At 42.8% G+C, this 27,045-nt stretch overlaps 1 protein-coding gene across 1 annotated transcript in view; it reads right to left on the bottom strand.

Annotated features, from left to right (window-relative positions):
- The window catches only part of LOC122805959 (suppressor of tumorigenicity 7 protein homolog), a 538,611-nt gene that overhangs the window by 454,260 nt on the left and 57,306 nt on the right, over positions 1–27,045 (bottom strand). The window contains exon 2 of the mRNA XM_044076199.1: positions 9,172–9,254. Coding sequence (XP_043932134.1) covers positions 9,172–9,254 — 83 coding nt within the window. The remainder of the gene's footprint in view (positions 1–9,171; positions 9,255–27,045) is intronic.

Here is a 27,045-nt window from a genome sequence, read left to right as displayed (position 1 = left end):
CATCTATGAAGGCTTTCCTCCTCCTTTTCCCTGCTAAAATGTGCCATCACTGAGAATGGCAAAGGTATTGCCAAAATTGAGAGACATGGTTCAATGTGGTTTTGCAGAAGGTAGGCAAACATTTGACAACATTAATGGAACAATGACGATGCAGAGGTAAGCAGAATGTTACAAAATACCATTGTTGGTGGTGGTGGGTCTTGATGCAGAGAACAGCCAAGAGGGGTCTGGAATTTATTGGAGGAAACTGGTACAGGAACAAAACTATTGGGAACAAATATTTAGAGAGGGAAAGGTAAAAAAAGAATGGGGAGAGGCCAAAAAACACATTTGGACCACAGTCTAGAGACTACCTTCCCTACTGGGGATTGTTAGAGTACAAGAAAGGGATAGGTGAATCCTAAGTGACAGACCTGCACTGTCAGACTTATTACTTCAATCTAAAACAGAAGCTGCTGCTAAAAGTGGATAATCAGTAAGGCAAACAGAATACTGCACAATAACTATAGGAATCAGTCAGAGGTGGTTAGAAAAGATTGGCATGAGAGACTGGATAAGCAATTTGCAAATAAACCATGGAAGGACATATGTATGGCTTCCAAGTATGCAACGAAATCTAGATTTATGGGTTTTGCCTGGAAGTGTTTGCATAGGTATTTTTATACCACAAGCAGACTCCAAAGAATTTTCCCTTAGGTAGACTGCAAATGCTGGAGGTGTGATGGAGAAGAAAGATGGAAATGGGAACATATGTTTTAGGAATACAATGAGTTGGCAGACTTTAAAGATTACCTTCAGAATACTATGTCAGAAATGCTGGGCAAGCAAATGGGTGTAACTAAGGAAATTATTTTTTTGAGCTGGGATACAGGATTTGAATTGCCTACACATACAGTGGAAATAAAAAGTGTACACACCACTGTTAAAATGCCAGGTTTTTGCGATATAAAAAATAAGACCACAATAAATAATTTCAAAACTTTACCCACCTTTAATGTGACCTTTAATCTTGTACAATTTAATTGAAAAACAAAAATTTGTTAGGGGAAAAAATAGAAAAAAATAAAAAAGGTACAATACGCTGGTTACACAAGTGTGCATACCCTTAAACTAATACTTTGTTGAAGCACCTTTTGATTTAATTACAGCATTCAGTCTTCTTGGGTAGGAGTCTATCAGCACTGCACATCTTGACTTGGCAATATTTGCCCACTCTTCCTTGTAAAAGTGATCCAAATCTGTCAGACTGTGAGGGCATCTCTTGTGCACAGCCCTCTTCAGGTCACCCCACATATTTTCTACTGGATTTAGGTCTGGGCTCTGGCTGGGCCATTCCAAAACTTAACATTTTCTTCTGGTAAAGCCATTCTTTTGTTTATTTGGATGTATGCTTGGGGTCATTGTGCTGAAAGGTTAAATTCCTCTTCATCTTCAGCTTTCTAGCAGACACCTGAAGGTTTTGGGAAAAAAGTGACTGACTGGTATCTGGAACTGTTCATAATTCCCTCCACCTTGACTAAAGCCCCAGTTCCAGCTGAAGAAAAGCAACCTCAAAGCACGATACTGCCACCACCTTGCTTCACTGTGGGGATGGTGTTCTTTTGGTTATGCAAAGTGTTGTTCTTGTGCCAAATGTACCTTTTGGAATTGAGGCCAAAATCATCAACCTTGATCTCATCAGACCAAAACAAATTTTCCCACATGCTTTTGGGGGACTTGATGTACAGTTTTGCATATTTTAGTTGGGCCTGTATGTTTTTCTGTACAAGAAAAGGCTTCCGTCTTGCAACCCTACCCCATAGTCCAGACATATGGTGAATATGGGAGATTGTCACATGCAGTACACAACCAGTACTTGCCAGAAATTCCCGCAACTCCTTCAGTGCTGCTGTAGGTCTCTTGGCAGCCTCCCCAACCAGTTTTCATCTGGTCTTTTCATCAATTTTGGAGGGACGTCCAGTTCTTTGCAACGTCACTGTTGTCCCAGATTTTCTCCACTTTTTGACGACTGTCTTCACTGTGTTCCATGGTATATCCAATGCTGTGGAAAATTTTTTGTACCCTTCTCCTGACTGATACCTTTCAACAATGAGATCCCTTTGATGCTTTGTAAATCATGGCTTTTGCTGTAGCAGGCAACTGAGTAAATGTGAGGAAAACCCTACTAGGACAGCTGAACTTTATTTGGGGTTAATCAGAGTCTTGTTAATTGATAGCAGGTGTGCAGCCAAGAAGACTGAATGTTGTAATTAAATCAAAAGATGTTTCAACAAAGTATTAGTTTAAGGGTGTGTGCACACTAAGTATTAGCTTAAGGGTGTGCAGACATATGCCACCAGCATATTTTAAGTTTTTTATTTTTTATATTATTTTTTCCCCCAACAGATTTGTTTATTTTTCAATCGAATTGTACAGGTTATAGGTCACATTAAAAGGTAGGAAAAGTTTGGAAATGATTTACTGTGGTCTCAGTTTTGTATATCACAAAAAAAAAAATAGCATTTTAACAGGAGTGTGTACACTTTATATACACTGCAGTAAAGCCTTGTTAAGTTTAATTCTGGTGCTGCTAAAAAGCAATTACTAGACAAAGGAAAACAAAGCCTAAACCAATCATACTTGAAGAAGTGAATAACGTAACAGAAATAAAAGAACTAAAAGTGGGATCTTTAGAAAAGAGTTGGAGCGAATTGCACTGAAAAATGGAAATTGTGGGAACAATACATGCAGAAAGATGTTTTGGAGGAGGGATAAGATTTAAGGGAGAGCAGGAATTGACATTTATCTACTCAACCAAAGCCCAAGTACCGGTTTTGTCCCAGCTGACTGTAAGACAGACATTGCCATCCCTTTACACAAAGTTGAAGCGTCCACTGATCCGGAAAATTATAGACCCATAAGCCTAACTAGCCTGATCTGCAAGGCCATGGAACGAATTATCATGGACCTCAAACAAGAACACTGGCAACCCCCAAACACTCGATCCCACACAGTTTGGCTTTGTCAAGGGAAGGTCATCTCTGTTAAATTTGGTTGACATTTCTGAGACAGTCACCAAAGCCATGGATGAGGGGAAGACAGTGCACACTGCCTACCTTCACCTGACCAAAGCCTTTGAGACTATTCCTAACTCAGACAGAATAGATAAACTCTCTCAACTAGGCATCAATCCGTATGTTACCAGATGGGTAGCCAACTGGCTCACTGACAGAACCCACTTAGTCAAAATAGGGGAAGCCACCTCAAGCAGTAGACCCATATCGAATGGCGTACCCCAGGGTTCAGTCTTGGGGCCTCTTATTTGGGATATACTTTTCTGAGGTGCAGGCCAAAACTAGTGGGCTATAGCTGACCAAGTGTGCAGATGACTGCAAGTTGGGAGCTGTTATTTCCCCTAGTGTGGACATCCTCCAAGAGGGTCTCACCCAATCAAAAGACTGGTGCCAGAAACAGGGCTTCAAGTTGAATACAAAAAATGCATCATCATCCCCTTTGAGAAGAGAGATGTCCCCACAAATTATCACATTAATAACAACGTTCTTAGCATGCAGTCAGTCATGAGGGATGTGGGCACCCAGACTGACAGCAGCCTGACTTTTGACCACTATGTTGCTTCCATTGTACGGAAGGCTTTCTACATGGCCCACCTCATAAGTAAGGGCATCTCATCCAGGGACAAGGAGGTCATAACATCCCTGTATTCTTCCCTTAATACTGAGTACAATGCCTCATTCAGCATGTACCTCGCAAAGCACATACAGCAGTTGGAGATACCACAGAGGTTTCTCACCAGGAGAATCCAGGGCCTCAAGATAGGAAATTCACCCCGGGGATCACGTCAGTCTCCCTGCTAGACAGGGGTCCAGGGAAGTAAATATTGTGGGAAGAAATATCCAGGGAATTGTTACGGCTAGGCTTGCACAGGTCCTAGGGCCAATAAGCCGAGTACCAACCTATGAACCTATACACAGGCAGGCTAAAAGCCCTATGCCTCTACATTGTTTCATACAGACTCTTCAAAGGTGACCTCTGTCTGGCATACAAGGTGATCTCGGACCCCGCCTTGAATGGACTGCTGCATATCCAAGTACACACACAAGAACTGCAAGTACGGCTGGTGCAAAGGCCCACAACATCAAAAGTAGTCTCAAAACTGGCCAGCATCTTGGTGAAACCAAAAAATTGTTTAATAGTGGCAACTCCAAAAAGCTGTAGTAAAACTCGCACTGGTTCACCGAGGAAGGCATATGGATGCCGAAACCGGTTTGACCGTTTTGTGACAGCTCTAGTTTTACTATTGCTTTTTGGAGTTGCCACTATTTAACAATTTTTTGGTTTCACCAAGGTGCTGGCCAGTTTTGAGACTGCTGCATATCCACAAATCTAGCTCCACTCTAGTAACCCGCACACGTGGCCGCAACCTGGTCTGTGGCATCAATAGGACTTGCTGGTGGGACAGATTTGTGTCTCAGAGACTCCCCCATCTACGGAATAAACTCCCGCTCCATGTCAAACAGAGTACCTCTTTACCCCTTTTTAAGTGCAATCTGAATAACTGGATGAGAAATAGAAAATACATCCCTGGGATTCCACCCGTGTCCCTGCTGGACAGGGGCGTCGGGTGCTGATTAGTCTATGCATGGGCTAAACTCTTGGCTAGGCTTATAAGGGCCTCAGAGCCAACAGCCTAGTAACTTCCTATGATCCTCTGTTAAACTGATAATATCGTACAGAAAAATGTACATATTGTATAATGTTTTAACTGTGGACATTTTAATAAGTTTTGTTTTATATAAATGTAAGTTTGCCTATGTCACAAGTGATAATTCCATAAAGGTGTTTAAAAAAAAAAAAATTTGTGCCTTCACTTCTGGCCCAAATAACCATTTTCCTAGGTGCTATCTACTCCATGCCTAGTGGCCACCAATATCTTCCTTATCAAACACTGCCTATATTTTCCTCATGGGAAGACACACCCAGTACTGTAAAGGGCTGAAAGCCATCATATAAGGCAGCCACGAGGGTTGGTTTTGCCCTTACCAGCATCCTGGCTATTAAGGGTGCTACTACAGACCTAACCCTACCCTCCTAGGTAGGGAAACAGGCTAACTGCATCATCACCGGGACATCACAATGCCTCTGCATATTAGAGTACATTATCTCACATACTCTATGACAAGTGGTGGTTTGGCAACCTTAAATTCAACCCCCTGTGACACTGTGCAAACCCCCCTCCTTCAAGGGACTTTGGCAGATTTCATTCATTCATGCTCTACCTCCTCCCAAATGGGTATGCCCGTCCTTCATGTCAGGCAGTCACTTATATACAGGATTATCCATTTATGCCACCGGCAATGAATCGGGACCAAATAAAATGGAACCACAGAATGGGAAATAAAGTCACCCTGGTGTCCTTAGCAAAACTAGCCAAATGAAGTCACAATGTCCACAAATGGCAATATCAGATCCTACATACCCAGCTGAACTCTAACAGAATTACAGGAAATAACAATCATTAAGCTGGCCATGGATAAAACTCCTGCCAAATTGAATTCCATCTTATTCTTAGCTAGCCCATTTAGCAAGAGGGCTGTTATCTGGAGCATTTTACCAAAGATGTCTATCTAGTTGTCACCACGAGGCTGGAGTAATTCACTGCCCTGTAAGAAAAAGTGAAGGGTGTGTATATGTGTTGTATCATGATGATCCACAAGTATGAATTCCTTCTTTGACAACAGGACTAATGGACTCTGTGGCTTTGGAATCCTATTAAGAGCGCACATTGACAGCAACATTTCTCTTTCAGCACTCTGACCAAAAACTTCAGTCTCTGAGGGGCCTGAAGGATACTGTCTATTTCTTGGGGACGCAAGTTAAAGTATCCACATTCTTTGAAGCATCACTGGTGGATACTTTAAGGATATTCACCAAAGGAGGAGGAACTACGAAGGTTTGCTCAGTAGACCCAAGGACCTTTTGCAGTATCCTTTGCAACAAAGATACTGGTTTAGTGGGCCATACCCCTGTCTGATGAATCATGAACAAGACTTGCTCAAAGTTGTGGTCACTAGGGAAGTAGAACTTCCTCATCCGTAAAGACCTGCAGTTGGTGATTCAATGTGCTACCTCTTGCATGTGCCTGTCTGGACAACATGGGGGGGGCTCCAAAAATGAGTCAGTCTGCTATTTCTGAGCAGAGATGCGCTTGTGGAACTGCAGAAGTTCCTGTGCCTCTTTTTTCCCAACAGAACAACTGGTTGAAAGGTTGTAGGCTCACACCAGAGTTTTCCAATGGCACAAACAAAGTCAGTGTCAAAAAAGGGTATTCTGGTGAAAGGAAACACACCAGCAATGGTTACTGGCTTGGTAGAGACCAATGTAAAGATCTGATTCGGTTTCAAGATGACAAAATACCAAATGCTCAGGAATCAAGATTGGTTGCTCTGACAACTCGAGTATCAAGCCAGAAGCACTTGCCAGGGCCTGGGAAACTCAACATCAGGATCACCAACAACTGCAGAACAAGGACTAAAGCACAGGGGCTGAAACAATTTATGAAAAAACTGATAAGGTATACTGCGTCATCTCCAACATCACAAGGGAGAAGACCAACATCCTCTGCTCTAGAAACAGCCATGAGACTGAGGGGAATAACTTGGGGATCCTGGATTTAGGGGACAAACCGGATAAGACTTACTGTCCTCTAAAGAAACAAAGGAAGGGGGAATCAGAAGGTCTTGCTTGATTCCCAAGGCTAGCAAATGTAAACCTTACAATTAACATGAGTAACATGAGTCAGGCATTGAAGGCTTTGGGATTAAAGCTTCAGCTACAAAATTAAGAAACTTATTTGCCTCGTCCACAGGGAATGAGAAATCCACTAAAGGCGGGCCTAAGACTAAAAAAAGACAAAATTTCTGACAAAAAAAATAAAGATACGCTCAGAAAAATTGCTAAATAAGAGTAGAGATAGCTAAATGATAAGAAATAAGCTGCTCAAGAAAACAGTGAAAATACAAGCAAATTCTGAAGGGCAGTTTGTTGTTGTTGGAAATCACAGTGGCCCAATCTGGAGAGGCTAAGTACCCTATTACATGAGGGAATAGAAGAAGTGTTCTTCACAGCCTGTGAACGTTTTTGTTTGCTGAGTGAATCTAATGTCTGCAGATGTACTCCTGGTTGCTGCCAAAGATGGAACACCTCCTACTACAACTCGGAAAACCAAATTCCCCTCAATATTTCCTCCAGTGACAGGACACGGTAAACCTGCTGCCTGGTACTGCATTCTGTCCAAGTGCTATTAACTTACATCCACAGCCCAGTTTAGCTTTGTTAAGGGAAGGTCTTGCCTACTTAACTTTGTAGACTTCTTCAAGAGGGTCACCATGGACAGGGGAAAACAGTGCATACCACCTACCCTGGTGTTAGATACAATAACCCACTCAGGTATTCTCGATCATCACAAAATTAAACAAATTTCTACAAAATTCACTGAACTGCCAACTGGCTCATGGATAGAACCCTAGAAGTCAAGATCCACGAGACCCCCTCCACCAAGAGACCAGTCGCCAGCAGAGTACCTCAGGGGTCCATGCTGGGCCTGCTCTTGTTTGGCATCTACTTCTTGGAAGTCAAGGCTCATGGCAAAGGCCTCTGGCCTGTAAATTAGGAGCTATCACACATTCCCCCACACCCCAACATTTTACAAGAAGGTCTAACACAAACAAATAACTGGTGCAAAAGCCATGGATTAAAACTCATAGCAAAGAATGCATAACAGTGTCCTTTGGGAAAGTGTTTACTCAAACTAATCAATTCATCAATAAAACATGCCTAAGAGTTAACCCAATGCTTAGAAATATGAGAATATATGTAGACCGTAATCTGACATTTGATCAACATGTAGCCAAGACAGTAAAAAAAAGCATTCTGTGTTGCTCACTTCATAAGCAAGGGTATGGCATTTAAGTCCAAGGAAGTAACAGTATTACTCTAATCAGTCCTTATTAGACTCAAGTACAATACCTCCCTTTGGCACATACCTCACCAAGCACTTGCAACAGTTGGAACTCCCACAAAGGTTACTCACCAGGAGAATCCAGGGTATGAATACCCTGCCCTACATAGATCACCTTAAGGTTCTACCTCTGTACTCAGTTTCCTACAGGTTACTGAGAGGCAATCTATGCCTAGCATACAAGGAATCCTCATATCCAGCTCTGATTGATATCTTGCACATTTGCAAGACAAACGGCATCAAAAATACTAGATCTGAGGTTCTGAACTTAATGTCTGCGACACAAATAGAACCTGCTGAGGGGACAGTTGTGTGTCTCACAAAGGATCCTCAAACTATGGAATAATCTCCCTGTCTAGGTGAAGCACAGTTCATCCCTGACCCTATTCAAATGGAACCTTGATCACCGGATGGAATGGAACCCTTGATCACCGGATGGGAAATTGTAATTTCACCTCCAGTCTGGTCTCCATGTCTCTGAAGGACAGAGGTCGACAGTAAGTAAATTAATCCACAACAAACATAACCCCACCAACATAACCCTTAGCTACCTCCTTACTAACATACTTCACCATACAGACATCCAAGGAACACTGGGACAAAATTGGGTTGCACGGCTAGCTTGCAAAGACCCCAGTGGTCTTTAGGCTAGTACAGAGCTATGAACCTATGAACATGCATTGCTGATGAAAAGCCATTACCCAAACCAATGGAACTGCTTATTTTGGCTTTTGTCGTAACTCAGAAAAATAATCACTGCTTCTGGCACAACCGTGCAGAAGTTCTGCTCTTAATCTCTTATCACACACTTCTCTCAGGCATAAAAAAATATATACCTCACACTCAAATATCTATACTATTTTAGTTGGCTCTTTCTTGACCCTTATATCTATAAAAAAAAAAAAAATCACTTTTTTTGCTGTTTTTTGCCTGGAACATTTATCACCAGATCAGCACAAAACAGCAACATCTTACAGTTTCAAAGCAATGACCAAGGAATAATGTTATTTCATGAGCCTGTTTTAAGAGTAGCAGGCTTCACCACATCATCAAAACAAAAATGTTTTATTCTTAGAATTTTGCAAGCATGATCCTGAAGTCTACATACAAATCTCAAACAGCAGAAAGAATGTATGACAGAAAAAGGCACTCACCAATATAAGCCCCGATATAAGAGATGATGTTCCAGTAAGAGCCACATAAAACTTTGGTGTCAAAGTGTTCAGAAATGCAGTCACTGTTAAAAGGGGTAGAAATCTTAGTATTATCAATCTCCTACTAAATTACAAACTGTGCTCACACACTAGTCTTGCACTTCCGGACAACTACACAAAGAGGAAACACCATCATGTTAGTTTAAGACACCAAGCAGCACTGTCCAAAGCAGCATGTGAAGTATGAAACTTATGATTACTATCTGTAGTTTAAATTATGTTAATATTGCATTTTCTTACTTTACCCAGCAACAGTTAAAACATACTGGCAGAGTTCTGCAACCCATTAACCAACTTAAGTAAACACAAACATTTTAAAATGTCCGTTCTAATGGTTCTATTGCTTCCCATATTGCCATGGTAACAGCATTGCAAAATACAGCTATGAAGGGCTTGATGAGGAACTTACCACAGCTGTACTTGAAAATCATCTGCCCCGCTTGTACAGTTACTCTCATTTTTTACCTAAAACACACTAGAAAAAAAATCTCAGCCAGCAGTTCTAAGCACACCACCACCTATCTACAATCCAAATCAGTTTGTCAGGCAGACAAGCAAACCCAGCCTCATTGCAGTACAGCACCCAACCTTAAAGCATGTCCAACTACCCCATAAGAAATCCGGACATAACTGCCAGCATGACTGCATGTAGTCTAAATAACGGGACTAATTTTGAGGTATAGCTCCAAAGGGAAAGCAGTCATCTACTCGATGCATCAGGGACATGGTTAAATTATTTCTACCCATCTGTTTTAACTACATTTACAGAATAGCATCTGCAAATTTATCCTTTTAGGAGTCCCACTTCACATACCACTGTTGGCTAGAAAAAATAGCTATTCACGACAAATAGAGCAACCCTTACCTACAAGACACTACAACAAGGTTAATGCCCACTTTTTACATGAAAACTTGGTATCCAGGAAAGCAGCTATAATCTCAAAAGTATCCAGGGCAGCAGTCCTTGCCTAATCCAACCTCAATTTTAAACCACTATCTAAGAAAAAGCCTCCTCTATATTGCGACATGCCATTTGGCCACTGCAGTTAAAAATCAAGAAACCACTATAAAAAAAAAAAATAAAAAAATAAGAATGCATTAAAAGAACCTGCAGACAGAATCTTGATGCAATTGTTAATTGGTTCATCTCCTATGTTGCTTTATTACAATATTCTAAGCAGCAGTCATAGCATGTATAACAATGAATGATAAAACCTTATTAACTAAATGCAATGTTACAGATAAAAGTACTGTAAAAATAAGTTCTATACTCACCATAACATTTCATCTGAGTAGTTAGACTTCATTTGTCATCAACCTGAGAGATGTCGGATCCGGATCAAATCTGAGACGGCAGTTTCACCAGCATCTGATCCAAGCTCCAAGCTCCTCCCCTTTCCCATAATACCCCTCCATCTCCTTCTTTCCCTCAGATAGAGTTTGCTATACCCCTAACATGAACCCGACCCTAAAAACCTTCAGAAAGATGGAAAAACAGGAGAGCCGCAAGGCACCCTCTCCTGTCTGCCAAGACAGAAAGCACCAAGAGAAGGTCAAGGAGGAAGGAGGGAGGGACGGTTGATGACAAATGAAGTCTAACTACTCAGATGGAACATTATGGCGAGTACATAACTTCTTTATCTGAAGTAGTTAACTTCAATTGATCATCAACCTGTGGGACAGAGTCCCCAGCTACCAACAAAAAACCTGGGTGTCCCTCATGGAAGGATATTTCGGAGCACCGCGGAGCCAAAGGATGCTCTCACTCTGGAAATCATGTCCAATTTATAATGAGAAATAAAGGTATGAGATAAGGACCAAGTAGCCGCCAAATAAATATCGTCCAAAGATGCTCTGGACCAAAAGGCAGATGACATAGCCATGGACCTGGTAGAATGGGCATTTTTCCTACCCAGAAGATATATGTTTTTATCTTTATAGACCTGAAGGATGCATAGGGAAATCCATGTGGCAAGAGACACCTTCGAAACCGGTTTGCCCAGAAAGGGCATAGCAAAGGACTGGTCAGACTTGCGATGGACTTTAGTCCTGTGTAAGTAGAAGCGTAATTGTCTATGCACATCTATCAAATGCAATTTATATTCACCCCTGTTCTGAAAATTTGGAAAGAAGACAGGTAAGTTGACTGACTGATTGATATTTCTTTCGGAGACCACTTTAGACAGAAAGGAAGGATTAGTACGAAGGGAAACCCTGTCTTTATGAAAGATCATATATGGAGATTTTACCGATAATGCTTGAAGTTCTGATACTCTCCAAACCGAGGTAATAGCCACTAAAAAGTCCGTCTTGTAGGATAAAAATTTCAGTTCCACAAAAGCAGCGGCTCGAAAGGTGGCGCAACCAATGCTTGTTAAACTAGGGTAAGATCCCAAGGAGGAGTAGAATTCTTAATTGGGGGTCTTAAAAGAAAGGTACCTTTAATAAACATTTTGCAATGTCTGGAGGAAGCTAAGGAAGCCATATTCTCACCTACAAAAAAATCAGAAATGGCTGCCAGTTGAACTTTTACTGCAGATGAGCTGGCACCCTGCTGGAAAATATAAGCCAAGAACTGAAGGACTGCTAGAATAGGAGCTTTGAAAGGGTTAAAACCAAAAATAATCACTGCTCCAATATTCACCAAAACACCAAAAAGTACAGTTTTGTACCTACCATAAATGTAGATGTCCGATAGGAATGCATCTGCAGTCCTTACAAATGGGTTGTCCTGTCGTCAGGCAGCCCTTCGGTCGGCCGGATTCCAAAGTCTGGGTCTGGCCTCGGCTGGTGTCGCACTTCACCCGACGTCATAGCTGCAGTTCTTCGGGTATAAAGGCATCAGACGACACCATTTTCCTCAGTGTTTCTTGCCCCAGATGCCAGGTGCCCTCTTGGATGGCTAAATTTGGATAAATGCCAATGTTTCCAAATAGCAGAGAGCAGACACATAAAATAAGCATGTATGTACATATATACAAACAAATACACCATAATAGATCCCCCCCAAGCTAGCTGAAAGATGGCAAATACCCTAGGAGTACCACAGAGGGGAAGGCGGGTGGGTAATCCTGACTGCAGATGCATTCCTATCGGACATCTACATTTATGGTAGGTACAAAAAGGTGATAATGCTTAGAGAAAGTATGCACTGAACAAACAACTGCTGTATGGAAAATCAAAATGGCTCTACTGCCATAAGGGCCTGCAACTCAGACACCCTTCTTGCAGAAGTAATAGCCAACAGAAAAGCAGTCTTCCATGACAAGTATTTCAATTCAGCAGTAGCCGCAGGCTCAAAAGGTTGAGTAGAGTGTTTTTCCAACACAAAATTGAGATCCCAAGCAGGGGGGTCTTATATTCTTTGCCCCTCTAAGAAACTGTTTGAACAAAGGATGTGAAAACAATGGTGGGTCACAATCATAGTGAGCTGAAATTGCTGCAGCATGAATCTTAATGGAAGAGAAGGACAATCCTTTGTCCAATAACTCAGTAAGGTATTGAAGAGCCACACTCAAATTAGGCTCAGAAACCTGCAAATTCTTTGCTGTACTCCAAAATAAAATCTCTTCCAAATCACATTTAAAACTTGTTGAGGAAGTTGAGACCTGCTGTGTGTCAACACAGAATATGCCAGGCTGTTAGATGAAGAGAGTGAAGCTTGACATTGAGCAGATGACCACCCTTCTGAGATAACAGATGAGGAATCAGAGGTAAAGGCCATGGAGGCTTCTTACCAGACTCGGTATGAAGGTTTTTCCAACTGAGAAGCAGAGCATCCACTTTCCAAGCTGTGTGATGAAACCCCTTTTGTGCAATACTGTGCTGGTGGTTTAGTGGAGAAAGAAGTAACAGATGTTGTCTGGAGTTCCCATGACACTGTCAATTTTGAACATGATGATCCATTCCTTTCTTGGGGATGGGTGGATTTGATGCTTTGTCTGTCTGCATAATGGTTCTGAGTTCTGCGCGCGCCTTGCCTGAAAAAGAGTTACATTGCTTGCATGCATAGAGGATAAGAATGTGTTCCCCTTTGCTTGTTGATGTACCATGACAGTTGTGTTGTCGGTTAGAATCAACACCTGCCCTGGAAGAAGTAACTCCTGAAAGCCATTAATGCAAACTGGACTGCTAACATCTCCTTCATGTTGATATGTAGATGCTGTAGTCTGGCAGGCCACTTGTCTTGTATCCACTTTCCATTTAGATGAGCTCCCAAGCAATGTCCGAGGCATCTGTCGTTAAAAATCTGTCACGCCTCTCCTTGTTTAGGTGACATTCCTGAGCCCACCACAAAAATTCTTTTGAAGGCATTATTTGAATGACAGTGTCCAAATCCTGGCAGTGCTGTGTCCATACATTTTGAGATACCGTTGTAGCTTCCTCATATGCAGTTTTTTGGCATTGGAAGCACCCAAGATACAAGATGCCATGAACTAATGCTTGAAGGACTGTCCTTGCAGTCAGGATAGACTCTTTTGTTTGTAAAAAGGCCATCTGGGCTGCTGTATTCAGTCTCACATGTCTTGAGAGGGTACTAGACTGGACTAGAATACCCTAGGCATCTTAGCACTGCTATAACATGTTCCAGATGCTGTAGAAGGTCTTCCTTTTCTTGAGCCAGAATCAGGCAGTCGTCCAAGTAAGGATAGATTGAATTTCTTGAAGCCTGAAAGTAAGCTCACTGGAGCCAGAACCTTTGTGAACTCTACTCTCTGTAGATAGTAGAAGAAGGGCAATGCAGAGAACTGAACTGATAAATTTCCAGCTCGAGCCTTATAGGCACATGAAGGTAAGCTTCCTTGAGATCTAAAGTTACCATCCAGTGATCTTTGCCCAGCAGAGGTAAAAGCTGTTAACATCTTGAATCCGTGTTCCCCTTCTTTGGTACTAGGAACAGAGCAGAATAAATCCCTAGCCCCTTTCAGTACAGGGACTGGCTGAATGGCCCTATCTGGAGTAACTGAGAAACTTGCTTGTGAGCCTCTTTTCTTTGTGGAGGAGGAACGTCTGGCATGCCTTTGAAAGGGCATTGTATGGAAATAAAATCTGTAACGTGGTGAATGATATCCAACACCCATTTGTCTTGAGTAATTAAATCCCAATTTTCTTTGAAAGAGACAGTCTTCAAAGGAGCTGCCAGGGGAATCTACTGGCAGCTGAAAAGACAGGTCATTGGGTCTGTTTAAGGACTGACCCCTGCCCTCACCAGAAGTCTGAGCAGGTGAACTCCCTGTTCTAGGCCTAAAGAACCTTGAGCCCTAGACTGGGAATCATAAGCAGGATATGTCCACCCCTTAGCAGGCCAATTTCTACTAAACTGTGGCTGCACCTGCAAAAATCTTTAACAGTTTGCATAGACTTAGCTTTGTCCTCCATTTTCTTTAAAACTGCTTCAAACAACACATCAGACTGTAAAGTAGCATCCAAAATCCATGTCTTAACATGCTCAGCTACATTCCGATCCTTCAACCAGGCATGCCTGCTAAGAACAGAACTAGTAGCAGCCACCCTCGAGGAGGCCTGTACAGCATCAAAACCACATTGCAAAGAATGCTTACCCACTTGTTCAGACACATGAACCAAATCCAGCAACTCTTTACACTCAATACCTTAAGCATCCACCTTAGAAGGAGATAATTCTGATATTTTAGCATGTGAAACTGACAATTCAATGCTCTCATGGCTAGAGTGGAAGAAGTATACACTTTCTTTCCCCACTATCCAAAGCCCTTGCCTCTTTATCAGTGGGAACAGGATTTTTAACCACAGAAGCTTTAACACCTTTAGGCCCTTGAGAAATAGTTTCTGGGTCCTAGGACTCTTAAACAAATACTTATGAGCACCCTATAATACCTATCAGGTTTAACAGGAGCAGGAGGCAAAGAGTCAGGGTTCAGGGAAGCCTCTGCAAAAACATCTTCCACCACATTCAACACAGGAGGAATAGCTAAGGGCCTATGCTGGGGTAATCCTGGCCTTCCCATTTAAAGTGCTCCCTCATGGAATGCAGAGTCTCTGAAAATGAGAAATCCTCAGGAGGAGAAGCTGTAGGAGTGGAATCATCCACATCAGAATCAGATTAAGTAGGATACTCCTGCAAGTCAGACTCTGAAGCCTCTGAACACTGTTCAAAACTATCAAACTCGGTTCCACCCTAGGCCTCTTATCAGGCGGGGCATAGAACCTCTAATCATAGTAATCAAATCTTCTGCCATTTTAAGCATATGTTTCTTAGGTACAGAACCGAAATGCTAGGAGAAGCCCCACTGAAGCTGAACTAGGCCTACCTCTCAAAGAAGTTTTGGCAACAGAAGGAGGCTCTAACTACCTTGGGAAGAGGGAAGAACAGTCACCTGAGAAGCCCTCAGCCTGGCCTACCTCCTGAGAAGGCACATCCTGTAACAGTAGAGTTTCTGCCTGGGACTCCATGGAAACTCCTGGCAACCTCTGGCTCCACTGAGCTTTCTAAAGAACCGGCGGACTGCGGTTCATCAACCCTAGGCTTGCTGTTTTGTCCTTGCGCTTCTTGGAGCATCCGGCGGCATTTTATAACGCTTCCCAAACACTAACCTGGCACAGTCTAACCTCCTCTTAATAGTGCGTTTGTTAAACCTAGCACAAGGCAACCAACAACGTCGTGCTCAGGCCCTAAACAAGGTATACACAAGGTATGGTAATCCCTATGAGGTATCTGTTTCCCACAAGAAATACAGTTATTCACTTTTTCTGACATCCGTAAAATACTGAGGCAAGAAAAACCAAAATGTTCCCAACGGGTACTTAGCCAACTCTGTTTCGGTCTGAAACTCCGCTTGTTTGAAATATTTCAGAACGCCAACCTGCACTCGCAAAACTGCTTCTGCATCGGACCATGCGGCAAAAAAGACTGAGGATATGACGTCGGTCATGCGCATTAGTACCCTGACGTACTGACGTCAGTCTAATGCGCCCTGACCGACGTCAGCCTTATACTCTGGTATTCGGGCCGACTGGATGCGGACTATACCCCAATAGTTAGGACTGCAGCAATGGGGAACGAAGAACATCTGTACTATGTCCTTCAAGGATGCATCTGCAGTCCTTACAAATGGGTAGAATACCATAGCCAAACTAGGGGAGGAGGAAAAAAGAGAGATTATGGTGTAGCTAGGATCCCTTGCAAAACAGCAGTGGCAAAACCTGCTCGGGATCTAGAGTATAAAGGTAAATTGTAATGCTTGGCAAATGTATGCACGGAGGTCCAAGTAGCAGCCTCTATAATGTCCTTGGTAGCCACCCCTCGTAAGAAAGCTGTAGTAGTGGCTGTAGCCCTTGTGGAGTGAGGCCTGATGTTCTCTGGAGTCTTCTTTCCGTGGAAGGAGTAACAAAATCTAATGCAATTTCCTATCCACTTGGAGATTGTCTGTTTTGAAATTGCTTTTCCTTCCCTTCCTGTTGCATATGCTACCAGAAGCTGGTCAGTTTTCTATTGGACTTGGTCCTGTCCAGGTAGTAGCGTAATTGTCTATGCACATCCAAGGTATGCAACAGTCTTTCTCCCCTGTTCTGTGGGTTGGGGAAGAATGTAGGTAGGTGGATAGCCTGGTTTAAAGACACTCTGGATACCACCTTAGGCATAAATGTAGGATTTGTTCTCATGGACACTCTGTCTTGATGGAAGATCAGGAAGGGTTGCACTGCCATTAATGCCTGTAGTTCAGAAACCCTTCTTGCTGAGGTGATTGCCAGCAGGAAAGCAGTCTTCCAGGATAAGTATTGTAATTCTGCTGTTGCTGCTGGTTCGAAAGGAGGAAGTGTCAATTTTTCTAGCACAAAGTTCAAGTCCCATGCTGGCAATGGTGGTTTCCTAGGAGGTTTTACATTTTTAATTCCTCTCAGAAACTGCCTGAGCAGAGGTTGTGAGAAGACAGGGGGATCCAGACTGTATTCTGCCGAAATAGCTGATGCGTGTATCTTGATGGAGGAATAGGACAGGCCTGTATGGAAGAGCTCTGCCAAGTACTCCAGGATGTTGGCTATGTTTACCAGTGACACATCTTTTCCCTTTGCAGTACTCCAAATGAGATATCTTTTCCATTTTGCTGCATAATTCTTTCTTGTTGAAGGTCTGCGAGCCTCAAGGATAATGTCTTTACCCTTTGGGATAAATTTGGGTTAGTTGCTCTTATGTAATGTTCCAGGCAGTCAGCTGCAGAGTTTTCAGGTTTGGATGCAGGATGTTGTAGCTGTTCTGTGTTAACAGCAAAGGGACCAGGGGTAGTGTCCACATTTGTTCCCGAGACATGCTCCTCAGTAATGGGTACCAATGTTGTCTTGGCCAGTCTGGAGCTATCAGAATGATCCTTGGACGTTCCTCTTTGATCTTCAATAGCACCTTGTGCATCAAAGGAAGTGGTGGGAATGCATATGCTGTCAGGTTTTTCCAACTGAACGATAGGGAGTCCGCCTTCCAAGCAAGTGGGTGGTACGTCCTTGTGCAGAATTTCTTTAGCTGGTGATTGAGTGGGGATGCAAATAAGTCTATTTGTGGTAGTCCCCATTTTCTTGTGATGGCTTTGAAGATGTCCGGGTGCAGCATCCATTCGTGGGCATCCGTGGTAGTTCTGCTTAATACGTCTGCTAGAATGTTTTCTTTTCCCGGTACAAAAATTGCTTGCAACTGAATGTTGTAGCTCAGAGCCACATTCCATAGGTCCAGTGCCATCCGGCATAGAGGGTATGAATGTGTGCCTCCCTGTTTGTTGATGTACCACATAACTGTGGTGTTGTCTGTCCTTATCATCAACTGTCCTTCTTGGAGGGAGGAATGGTCTGAATGTCTGGATTGCCAATTTTACTGCCAGCATTTCCTTTAGATTTATGTGCAGGTGCAGCTGATCTTGAGTCCATAAGCCCTGTATGCACTTGTCCAGCATGTGGGCCCCCCAACCGAGGTCTGAGGCGTCCATTGTGATGGTTTGGCTTGGTTGAATGCTGTAGAAGGGCAAACCTGTGTTCGATTGACAGGCCTGAGCCCACCATAGGAACTCTTGCTTCAGGCATGGTATTAGTGGAATTTTGGTTTCTAGGCTGTGTTTGTGTTGAGACCATAAATTCTTCAGGTACCACTGTAGCTTTCTCATATGCAGTCTTGCATGAGGGACCAGAATTATGCAGGATGCCATGAAGCCCAGGGCTTGCAGTACTTTTCTTGCTGTTAGATGGTTCTGCTTTGTCAATGCCAAGAAGTAGAGAGGAAGTTGTTCTTGTTTTTCTACAGTTAGGAATGCCATCTGCTTTGATGTGTCCAGCTCTGCATCTAAAAAGGTTATTCTTTGGGATGGTATCAGCCTTGACTTTTTTATATTGACTGTATATCCCAGGGCTTGCAGCAAGTAAATGACTCTTTGTAAGTCTTCTGTTAGCTTGTTTTGTTGTCCGCTTGTATCAGGCAGTCGTCCAGGTAGGGATAAATTTGGATTCCCTGAAGTCTGCAATGAGCGATTACTGATGCCAGGCATTTCGTGAACACTCTGGGCGCAGTAGATAAGCCAAAAGGCAATGCTGAGAATTGATAATGCTCTGATCCTGCAAGAAATCTGAGGTATCTTCTGCAATTTGGTCGTATGGGGACGTGCAGGTATGCCTCCTTGAGATCTAGAGTTACCAGCCAAGACTCCTTGCCCAGCATGGGAAGAAGCTGCTGTAGAGTCAGCATTTTGAATTTTGGAACAATGAGGAATGTGTTTAAAGCGGACAGGTCGAGAATAGGCCTCCATTTTTTCTCTTTTCTTGGTACCAGGAAGAGTCTGGAGTAAAATCCTTTCCTTGTTCCATAGATGGTACCTTTTCCACAGCTCTCATTCTTACTAATTGAGCTATTTGTTTTAGAGCTTCTATCTTTTGATTTGGTGGTAGGTTTGGCATTCCTTTTTTCCTGGTAGAGTATGGAAATGAAACCTGTAACCTTGGTCTATAGTTTGCAAAATCCACTTGTCCCTTGTGATGTAATGCCAGTTCTTTGAAAATAAGGCTAGCTTTCCGCCTAAGGGTGCTGCTAGCTGTTCCCTGGTAGGCGGTGCCAGAGCCAAGTCACTGTGATTGTCCTGTTGCAGTGGTAGTGGCTGTGTCTGTGCCTCGCTGGTTGTTGCCCTGCCACTGGCGTCCCTGTAGGCACCCCTGGATTGATTTCTGCCTCGAACGCCTATTCCTGCCTCTCTGTGCTTTAGAGGAGTCTGGAAAGGACCAATTTTGGAGGGCCAGTTCCTGCTAAACCTTGGAGGTTGGACCTGTAAGAAGTCTTTCACTGTTTGTACAGATTTTGCCTTCTCTTCCATTTTCTTCAGTACCTGCTGAGCAGGAGAACCAAATAAATTGACCTTGTCCATGGGAGCATCTAATAGTTTTGATTTGACATGGTCCGGCAAGGCCTGTTCTTTCAACCATGCATGCCTTCTGATAACAGTGCCAGTCATGGCTGATCTAAAGGAAGCCTCCAGTGCATCATAGCCGCATTTTAAAAAATGGTTACTAACTTGCTGAATGTTATGCACCATTTCCAGAACATATTTCATATCTAAAGATTCATCAGAGGACAGTTTCTTAGTTAACTGATCAAGCATAAACTCCTGATATTGGATCATATGAAATTGACAGTTCAAGGCCCTAGCTGACAGAGTAGCAGAGGTGTATACTTTTTTACCCCATCTCTAAGGACCTGGATTCCCTTTCAGAGGGAGGGATTTTAGCAGAGGTAGATGCTACTGCCTTAGGCCCCTGGGAGATAGTCTCGGGATCTGCAAAAGGAGCCTTGTATAAATGGTGATGTGTGTCCGGGACCCTGTAGAACCTATCGGGCTTAACAGGGGCTGGAGGTAAAGAATCAGGAGCAGTACAGGCATCATTAAATGCATCATCTACAACAGAAAGAACTGGAGGTATAGCTAAAGGCCTATGTTGTGGTAAATGCAAAAAGGTCCTAAGCCTTTTCCTGGAGTCTGAGAAATCTTGGCCCTGCCACTGAAATTGTTCCCTCATGGCATGTAAGGTTTCCCCAAAGGAAAATTCCTCAGGAGGAGAGGCAGAAGGAATCGACTCTTCAGCATCAGAGTCTTCGTAAGGAGAATAAGGAGCCTCTGGAGGGTCTGTATTGTCTGAATCATCAGAGGAATCATCCGTGGACACTGGCTCAGGGGGCTCTGCTCTAGGTCTCTTCTCTGGAGGTGGATGAGAGGCCCTGTCTGGATGAGGTTGGGATCCCCTTATTAAAGAAATGAGATCCTCTGCCAGAGAAAGCATTTGGGAACTGGAGCTGGGCCTGTGAGGGGGGCTTAACAGGCACAGTCTTAGTAGCTTTAGCTGCTTTAGCCCTGGCAAAAGCCTTAATGGACATGGCTGCAGGAGGCCTAGCAGCTCCACGTGCAGGGGTTGATATATCCAAGGGAATAGTGTCCGATAATTCCTGAGAAACCACAACAGCAGGTTGGATTTCAGAAGCCGATTCTACCAGGTTAGAAGAGGCCTCGGTAGAAGGCATGGTTTCGGCTGAAGAAAGAACCGCTTGCTCGGTTTCAGCCGAAACCGAGACACTCGCGGTTTGCTTAACCGCGGTTTCGGCCGAAACCGCGGACCGCGAGTGTCGGTCCTTTTCTTTGCGTTTTTTGGTAATTTGTGTAGTTGGAGGATCCAACGGCATAATATAGGCAAAATCAGAGCCGAAAAACTGCTCAGCAAACTCCGACCGACGTCTAAGCGTCCGTCGGTTAAAAGAAGCTCAGGCTAGACAAGCTGCTACGTCGTGGTCTGGGCCTAAACAAGGTAAGCAGTAAGAGTGGAAATCTTTATGAGGTATTTGTTTCCCACAAGTTAAACAGTTATTCACTTTTTCTGACATCGGCTGAGGCAAGAAAGAGTCCCCAACGGGTACTTAGCTTTTAGAAGTCTTGAGTAGTATTCGGTAGTAGTAATCTCTGGATCTGACCAACCGGCACTTGCGAACAGCTTCTGCTTCGGGTGCCACGCGGCAAGAAAGACTGAGGAAAATGGCGTCGGCTGATGCCTTTATACCCGAAGAACTGCAGCTATGACGTCGGGTGAAGTGCGACACCAGCCGAGGCCAGACCCAGACTTTGGAATCCGGCCGACCGAAGGGCTGCCTGACGACAGGACAACCCATTTGTAAGGACTGCAGATGCATCCTTGAAGGACATCGTAGAAAAGTTTGAAGAAAGCACAAATTCGTAATCCACACAAAATACTTTAATAAAACGACTCTTCAGTCCAACAAAACACAGAAAGATTAATTAAATGACTATGCAGTCCACTAACGTGATTACACCAGCACTGCATTTTCGTTTAAACAACTTCATCAGATGGAGACAAATGCATACCTACACAAAACACTCCATATATACTCATCAAAATAATTAAACAATTAATTAATTAAAAAGGGAAAACAAGATGCATATACATTTAAAGGGCTAGAGCTCATAATGCTTTCAACACATACATTAAATATAATAATTGCCCCCCATACTATCCTATTACTTTAATAATTTAATATCAATACAAAAACATAGTGAAAAAATTAGAATTACACAACAAAGCTGACAAAAAAACATTATAACTACTTAATCTAATAAAAACATACTGAGTCCTTTAAAACCAGCCAGCTGAACAATTGCAGCATATAGTATAATATACTACCATAACTTTAAAATGTAAAGTAGTTTTAACATACATTTAAAATAAAGTAGTGGAATAAAATTACTTAAAAAGAAAAGGAAAAGGGAAAAAAAAACTTACAGCTTAGCTGATCTCAGCTTAAGCACAGGTGCTAAAGAGATGGCATCATTTAAACCTGGAGGTTTGTTCGCCTCCAAGAAAAGCTGCCACAACAGCTCTTTATATTCAATCGAAGTTTCCCATGGGCCACCCCTTACATCTTTTTCCACTACTTCCAACACAAAGAAGCTAAATTTAGCTTCCTGACAAATTAATTTATGTTGGTATTAAGCATTATTAGTACATTTTGTTTTCATATCATAACAATGCTCATATATTTTGTTCTTTAACTTTCTTTCCAATTTCCCTATATAAAATGCATCACAATGGTCACACAAACCTAAATACACTATCCCAGAGGTATGACAGTTAGCAAAATATTTGCTCTGAATCAATCTGTCTCTACTCTCTATAAAGATTGTTTGCTTAGTACAAATATAGGGGCACTGGGATCATCTTCCACATTTAAAGGTTCCCAGTTTACCTTCCTTAACTTTTTTCATATTGTATTTACCCTCTAAAATAGTCTTTAAGCTTTTGCCCCTTCTATATGTGCATTTCAAAGGTTCTTCAAAAATACATTTCAAGTCTGAAATCTGACCAAACCTATACCATTCTTCCTCCAAAATCTTCCTAATTCTAGGTGCACTACCATTGTAATCCACTACAAAATTACCTGTACCATCACTATTAAGCTTTGTAGATTTTGTCTCATTCAAAACTAAATTCAAATCCAGAATGGGTTTAAATTTGTCATGTCTACCTTCCCTAACCTCTCTCTCTATGGACTCAATAAGATCTTTAGGGTAGCCTCAATCCATAAACATATTGTGTAAAATTTTACACTCTTCATCAAAATCACTCTCTCTTGATGTCATACGGCTACCCCATCACGTAATGCCCCTTAACAATACCTTTTTTCTGATGGTAAGGGTGAGCACTATTGAAGGCCAAATATGAATTTGAAAATGTTGCCTTTCTAAAAATTTTTGAATTAAAACAACCATCCCCTTTGCCTATACTAATATCCAAATAATTTAAAAATTTCTCATCCTCTTTATAGGTAAATTTAAAAAAAAAATCAGTAGAATCTGAGATATACTTAAAAAATTCTGAAAAATCATCCTTTGTACCCACCCATAAAAAACACATATCATCCAGGAAACGCTTATAAAATTACCAATTATGGGCATATTTTGAATTAATAATATATTTTTCTTCCCAAACTGTTAAAATAATGTTAACATATGTGGGGGCACATCTTGCCCCCATCCCTACTCCCTGTATCTGTTTAAAAAATTCCCCCTCATAATGAATAAAGTTATTTTTCAAAACTAAATCCATAAGAACTAAGATCAGATAAAAATCATTATTATTAAATTTACCATATTTTAACAAGGCTTAATATAGGTAATAGGAAAATATATGTGGTTTTAAATGACTTGCTTATGGAAGGCTCAATTGATGTTGAAACTTTTAAATACCTTCACGTTGAGAAACCTAAGGTTCCCACTATTTTTGGGATACCAAAAGTGCATAAAGATGTGGAAAATCCTCCTTTGAGACCTATTGTCACGTCAGAGGGCTCAGTTACTGCTCCACTGGCTAGAGGGTTGGATGTAAAGTTAAAGTCCTTATCTATGAGAGGCCAGAGGACTGTAAAAGACTCTTGGGACTTATTACGTAGTATAATACAGGAATTTTATGATGACAATGTTACTTTTATTACTATTGATATAATGGACCTTTTTTCATCTATACCACACAATGATGGGATGATGTGGTTTGAAGAAGCCTTGGTTAAAATATGGTAAATTTAATAATAATGATTTTTATCTGATCTTAGTTCTTATGGATTTAGTTTTGAATAATAACTTTATTCATTATGAGGGGGAATTTTTTAAAAAGATACAGGGAGTAGGGATGGGGGCAAGATGTGCCCCCACATATGTTAATGAGAAGTTATGTACCTACCATAACGTTCCATGTTAGTTGTCTTCTTCTCGCCTTCTTTCTTGCTGGATGGGTTCGGAGCTGACCTTCGGCTCCGACTCGGCCTATACTAAGCTCGAGAGCTATTTACACCGGCTCGAGGCTACCCTGTATCCCATAATGCTAGGCGCTAACTACCCAGATCTTGTTTGATAGCTGAAAACCATAGCAGTTTACCACTCCAACAAAAGGAGGAGGAGAGGAACCTCGCTAAAAAGTCACCTAGACCTATAGCTACCAGAAGGGATAGCCTAGGGTTCAAGCTGAGGCAAGAAGAAGATTCCCAAGGATCCTTTAGGTCTGTCCAGACTAGGGGGATGGGGGGTGGGACACAAGAAAGAAGGCGAGAAGAAGACAACTAACATGGAACGTTATGGTAGGTACATAACTTCTCAATGTTAAGTTGTCAATCTCGCCTTCATTCTTGCTGGATGGGACCTTGTCCCTAGCACCTTCACCCTGGGTGGCTCATCGGAACAGACTCTTGAGAATGGTGGAACCAAAATTTGCCCGGCTTCTGGAGGCCATGTCTAATTTGTAATGAGAGATAAAGGTATGAGGAGAGGCCCAAGTGGATGCCGCACAAATGGAATCTATTGGTAATCTAGCCTGAAAAGCTATTGAGGTGGCTAAAGCTCTGGTTGAGTGAGCCCTGGGCTTTGACGGTAGCTTTTGGCATCTGAGCTGATAGATGAAAGTTATCACAGATGTCAGCCATCTAGAAAGGGTTACTTTGGAAACTGGAAGGCCTTTCTTACCTGCTGCATAAGAAAGGAAGAGCTGTTCAGATTTCCTAGTATGTTTGGTTCTATCCAAATAGTAACGGAGTTGACGATGAACGTCCAGAAAGTGCAGTTTTTGTTCCGCTCTGTTGGAGTAGTTGGGGAAGAAAACTGGAAGATCAATAGTCTGGTTTAGGTTAGCTTCAAAAGAAACCTTAGGTAAAAAGGACGGATTAGTCCTGAGGGACACTCTGTCTTTATGGAAAACTAGATAAGGTGGACGAATGCAAAGGGCCTGAAGCTCTGACACTCTTCTCGCAGATGTTATGGCGACCAGAAAGAGAGTTTTCCAAGATATCAATTTCAGGGAGCAGGAAGCCGCAGGTTCAAAGGGGGGAAGAATCAAGGAGGTTAGAACCAAATTTAAGTCCCACTGCGGTGGGGGGTCCCTGATTGGGGGCTTAAGCAAAAAGATACCTTTGAGAAAGGTTTTACAAAGCTTATGGGACATGATGCTGGAGTCCAAAAGGCCTGCATGAAAGTTCGAAATAGCCGCTAACTGTACTTTGATGGTGGAGGAAGAAGACCCTGAGTGAAACAATTCAGCTAGGAAGTCTAGGACTGATTGGATAGGGGCAGTAAAAGGATCTATATTTCTGGCTCCTGCCCAGAAGGAAAAAGACAGACTCTTTTTTTTGTGTCCGGGTAAAAAAAATCCATCTGGCTGCATTCAGTCTCACCCAGAAAGCACATGTCTTGAGAGAGAGGGTACTAGACTGGACTTTCGTTCACGAGAATACTCCTAGGCATCTAGCACTGCTATGACATATTCCAGATGCTGTAGGTCTTCACTTCCACTTGCTGGCATAAATCCTCCTGGTGGATGACTTTAGGGAAGCTATAAGTATGTCACGCACAGAATGGGAAATAAGGGGAAGCCTGGCTAGGGTTGGAATTGGAGCAACCAACCTGTGAGGTTGAGAGATTGCAGGGAGTGGTGCAGCTGTCCCGACTGATGGGTCAAAAGATCTGGCACTGTGTCCAGATGCCAGGGCTGCCCCAAGAGGTAACGATGCAGGAACAAGAACCATATCTGACGAGGCCAGTAAGGAGCAATGAGGATCATGGTGGCTCTCAAGGCGGTAGCTTTCTGAATCAATTGAGTGATTAATGGAAAGGGGGGAAAGGCATACAGAAGTCCCCGGGGCCAATCGTGGACTACAGCGTCTCTGGGGGGGTGGCCGGGAAGAGAGTGAAGAAGTCGTGGCACTTGCTGTTTTGAGGTGTTGCAAAAAGGTCGCAGCAAGGACGACCCCATTTCTGAAAATTTTTTTCCACTATAGTTTGATTGAGAGACCACTCGTGAGGCATGAGAATGGCTCTGCTCAACCTGTCCGCTATGATGTTGGACTTCCCGGGGATGTGCGTTGCTGTCAGAAACCGCTGAGAGGAGATCGCCCACTGCCAAAGTCTGAGAGCCTCTCGACACAAGGGATAGGACTTGGTTCCGCCCCGCTTGTTGATGTACCACACTACGGACATATTGTCTGTCTGAACTGTAATAGTCCCGATGGGAAGAGAGTCCTGAAGTGCTTGCTACGCTAAAAGTACTGCTCTTATCTCCAAGACATTTATGTGCAGGTGGCACTCGAAAGGTTGCCGTGTGCCCTGGACTGTCCTGCCCTGAAAATGCCCCCCCCCCACCCAATCAGGGAGGCATCCGTTGTCACCGTGGCGACCGGAGGAGGAGGAACAAATGGTCTGCCCTGAAGTACTTGAGGGAAGACCATCCACCAAGAAAGGTGTTTCTTGCAAGAAAGGGTTATTAAAATGTTGTTTGTCATTGGAAGCTGTTGAAAGGACCACTGGGAAAAAAGCATCCATTGAAGGATCCGCATATGAAAGCGAGCTAGGGGAAGTAGAGTAATGGCTGCCGCCATGAGACCTAATACCTTCAGGACAAACCTGGCTTGTATTTTGTTGTTCTGAAGAAGGATGTGAACATGCCTGCGAATACCCAGAACTCTTTGTTCGGTCAGTTTTGCGGAAAGCCGGACTGTGTCTAAGGTGGCGCCTATGAAGGTAATAGACTGACAAGGCAGACTTTTCGAAATTTATGGAGATACCTAGCCTTTTGCAAATATGAATGGTGTAATCTCTGGAGCGGAGAAGTTGACGCCTGGTGGTGGCAGTGAGGAGCCAGTTGTCTAGATATGGAAATACCTGGAATCCCGGACGTCTCAGATGAGCCGTAACCACTGCCATGCATTTGGTGAACACTCGGGGGGGCTGTAGTGAGACCAAAGGGCAGGGCTCTAAACTGATAATGACTGGT

Source organism: Protopterus annectens, chromosome 7.part0 (assembly GCF_019279795.1).
Source record: "Protopterus annectens isolate FY-2018-M chromosome 7.part0, PAN1.0, whole genome shotgun sequence".
NCBI lineage: Eukaryota > Metazoa > Chordata > Ceratodontiformes > Protopteridae > Protopterus > Protopterus annectens.
The sequence above is the reverse complement of the archived record's forward strand: the minus strand, read 5'-3'. Positions and strand labels throughout refer to the sequence as shown.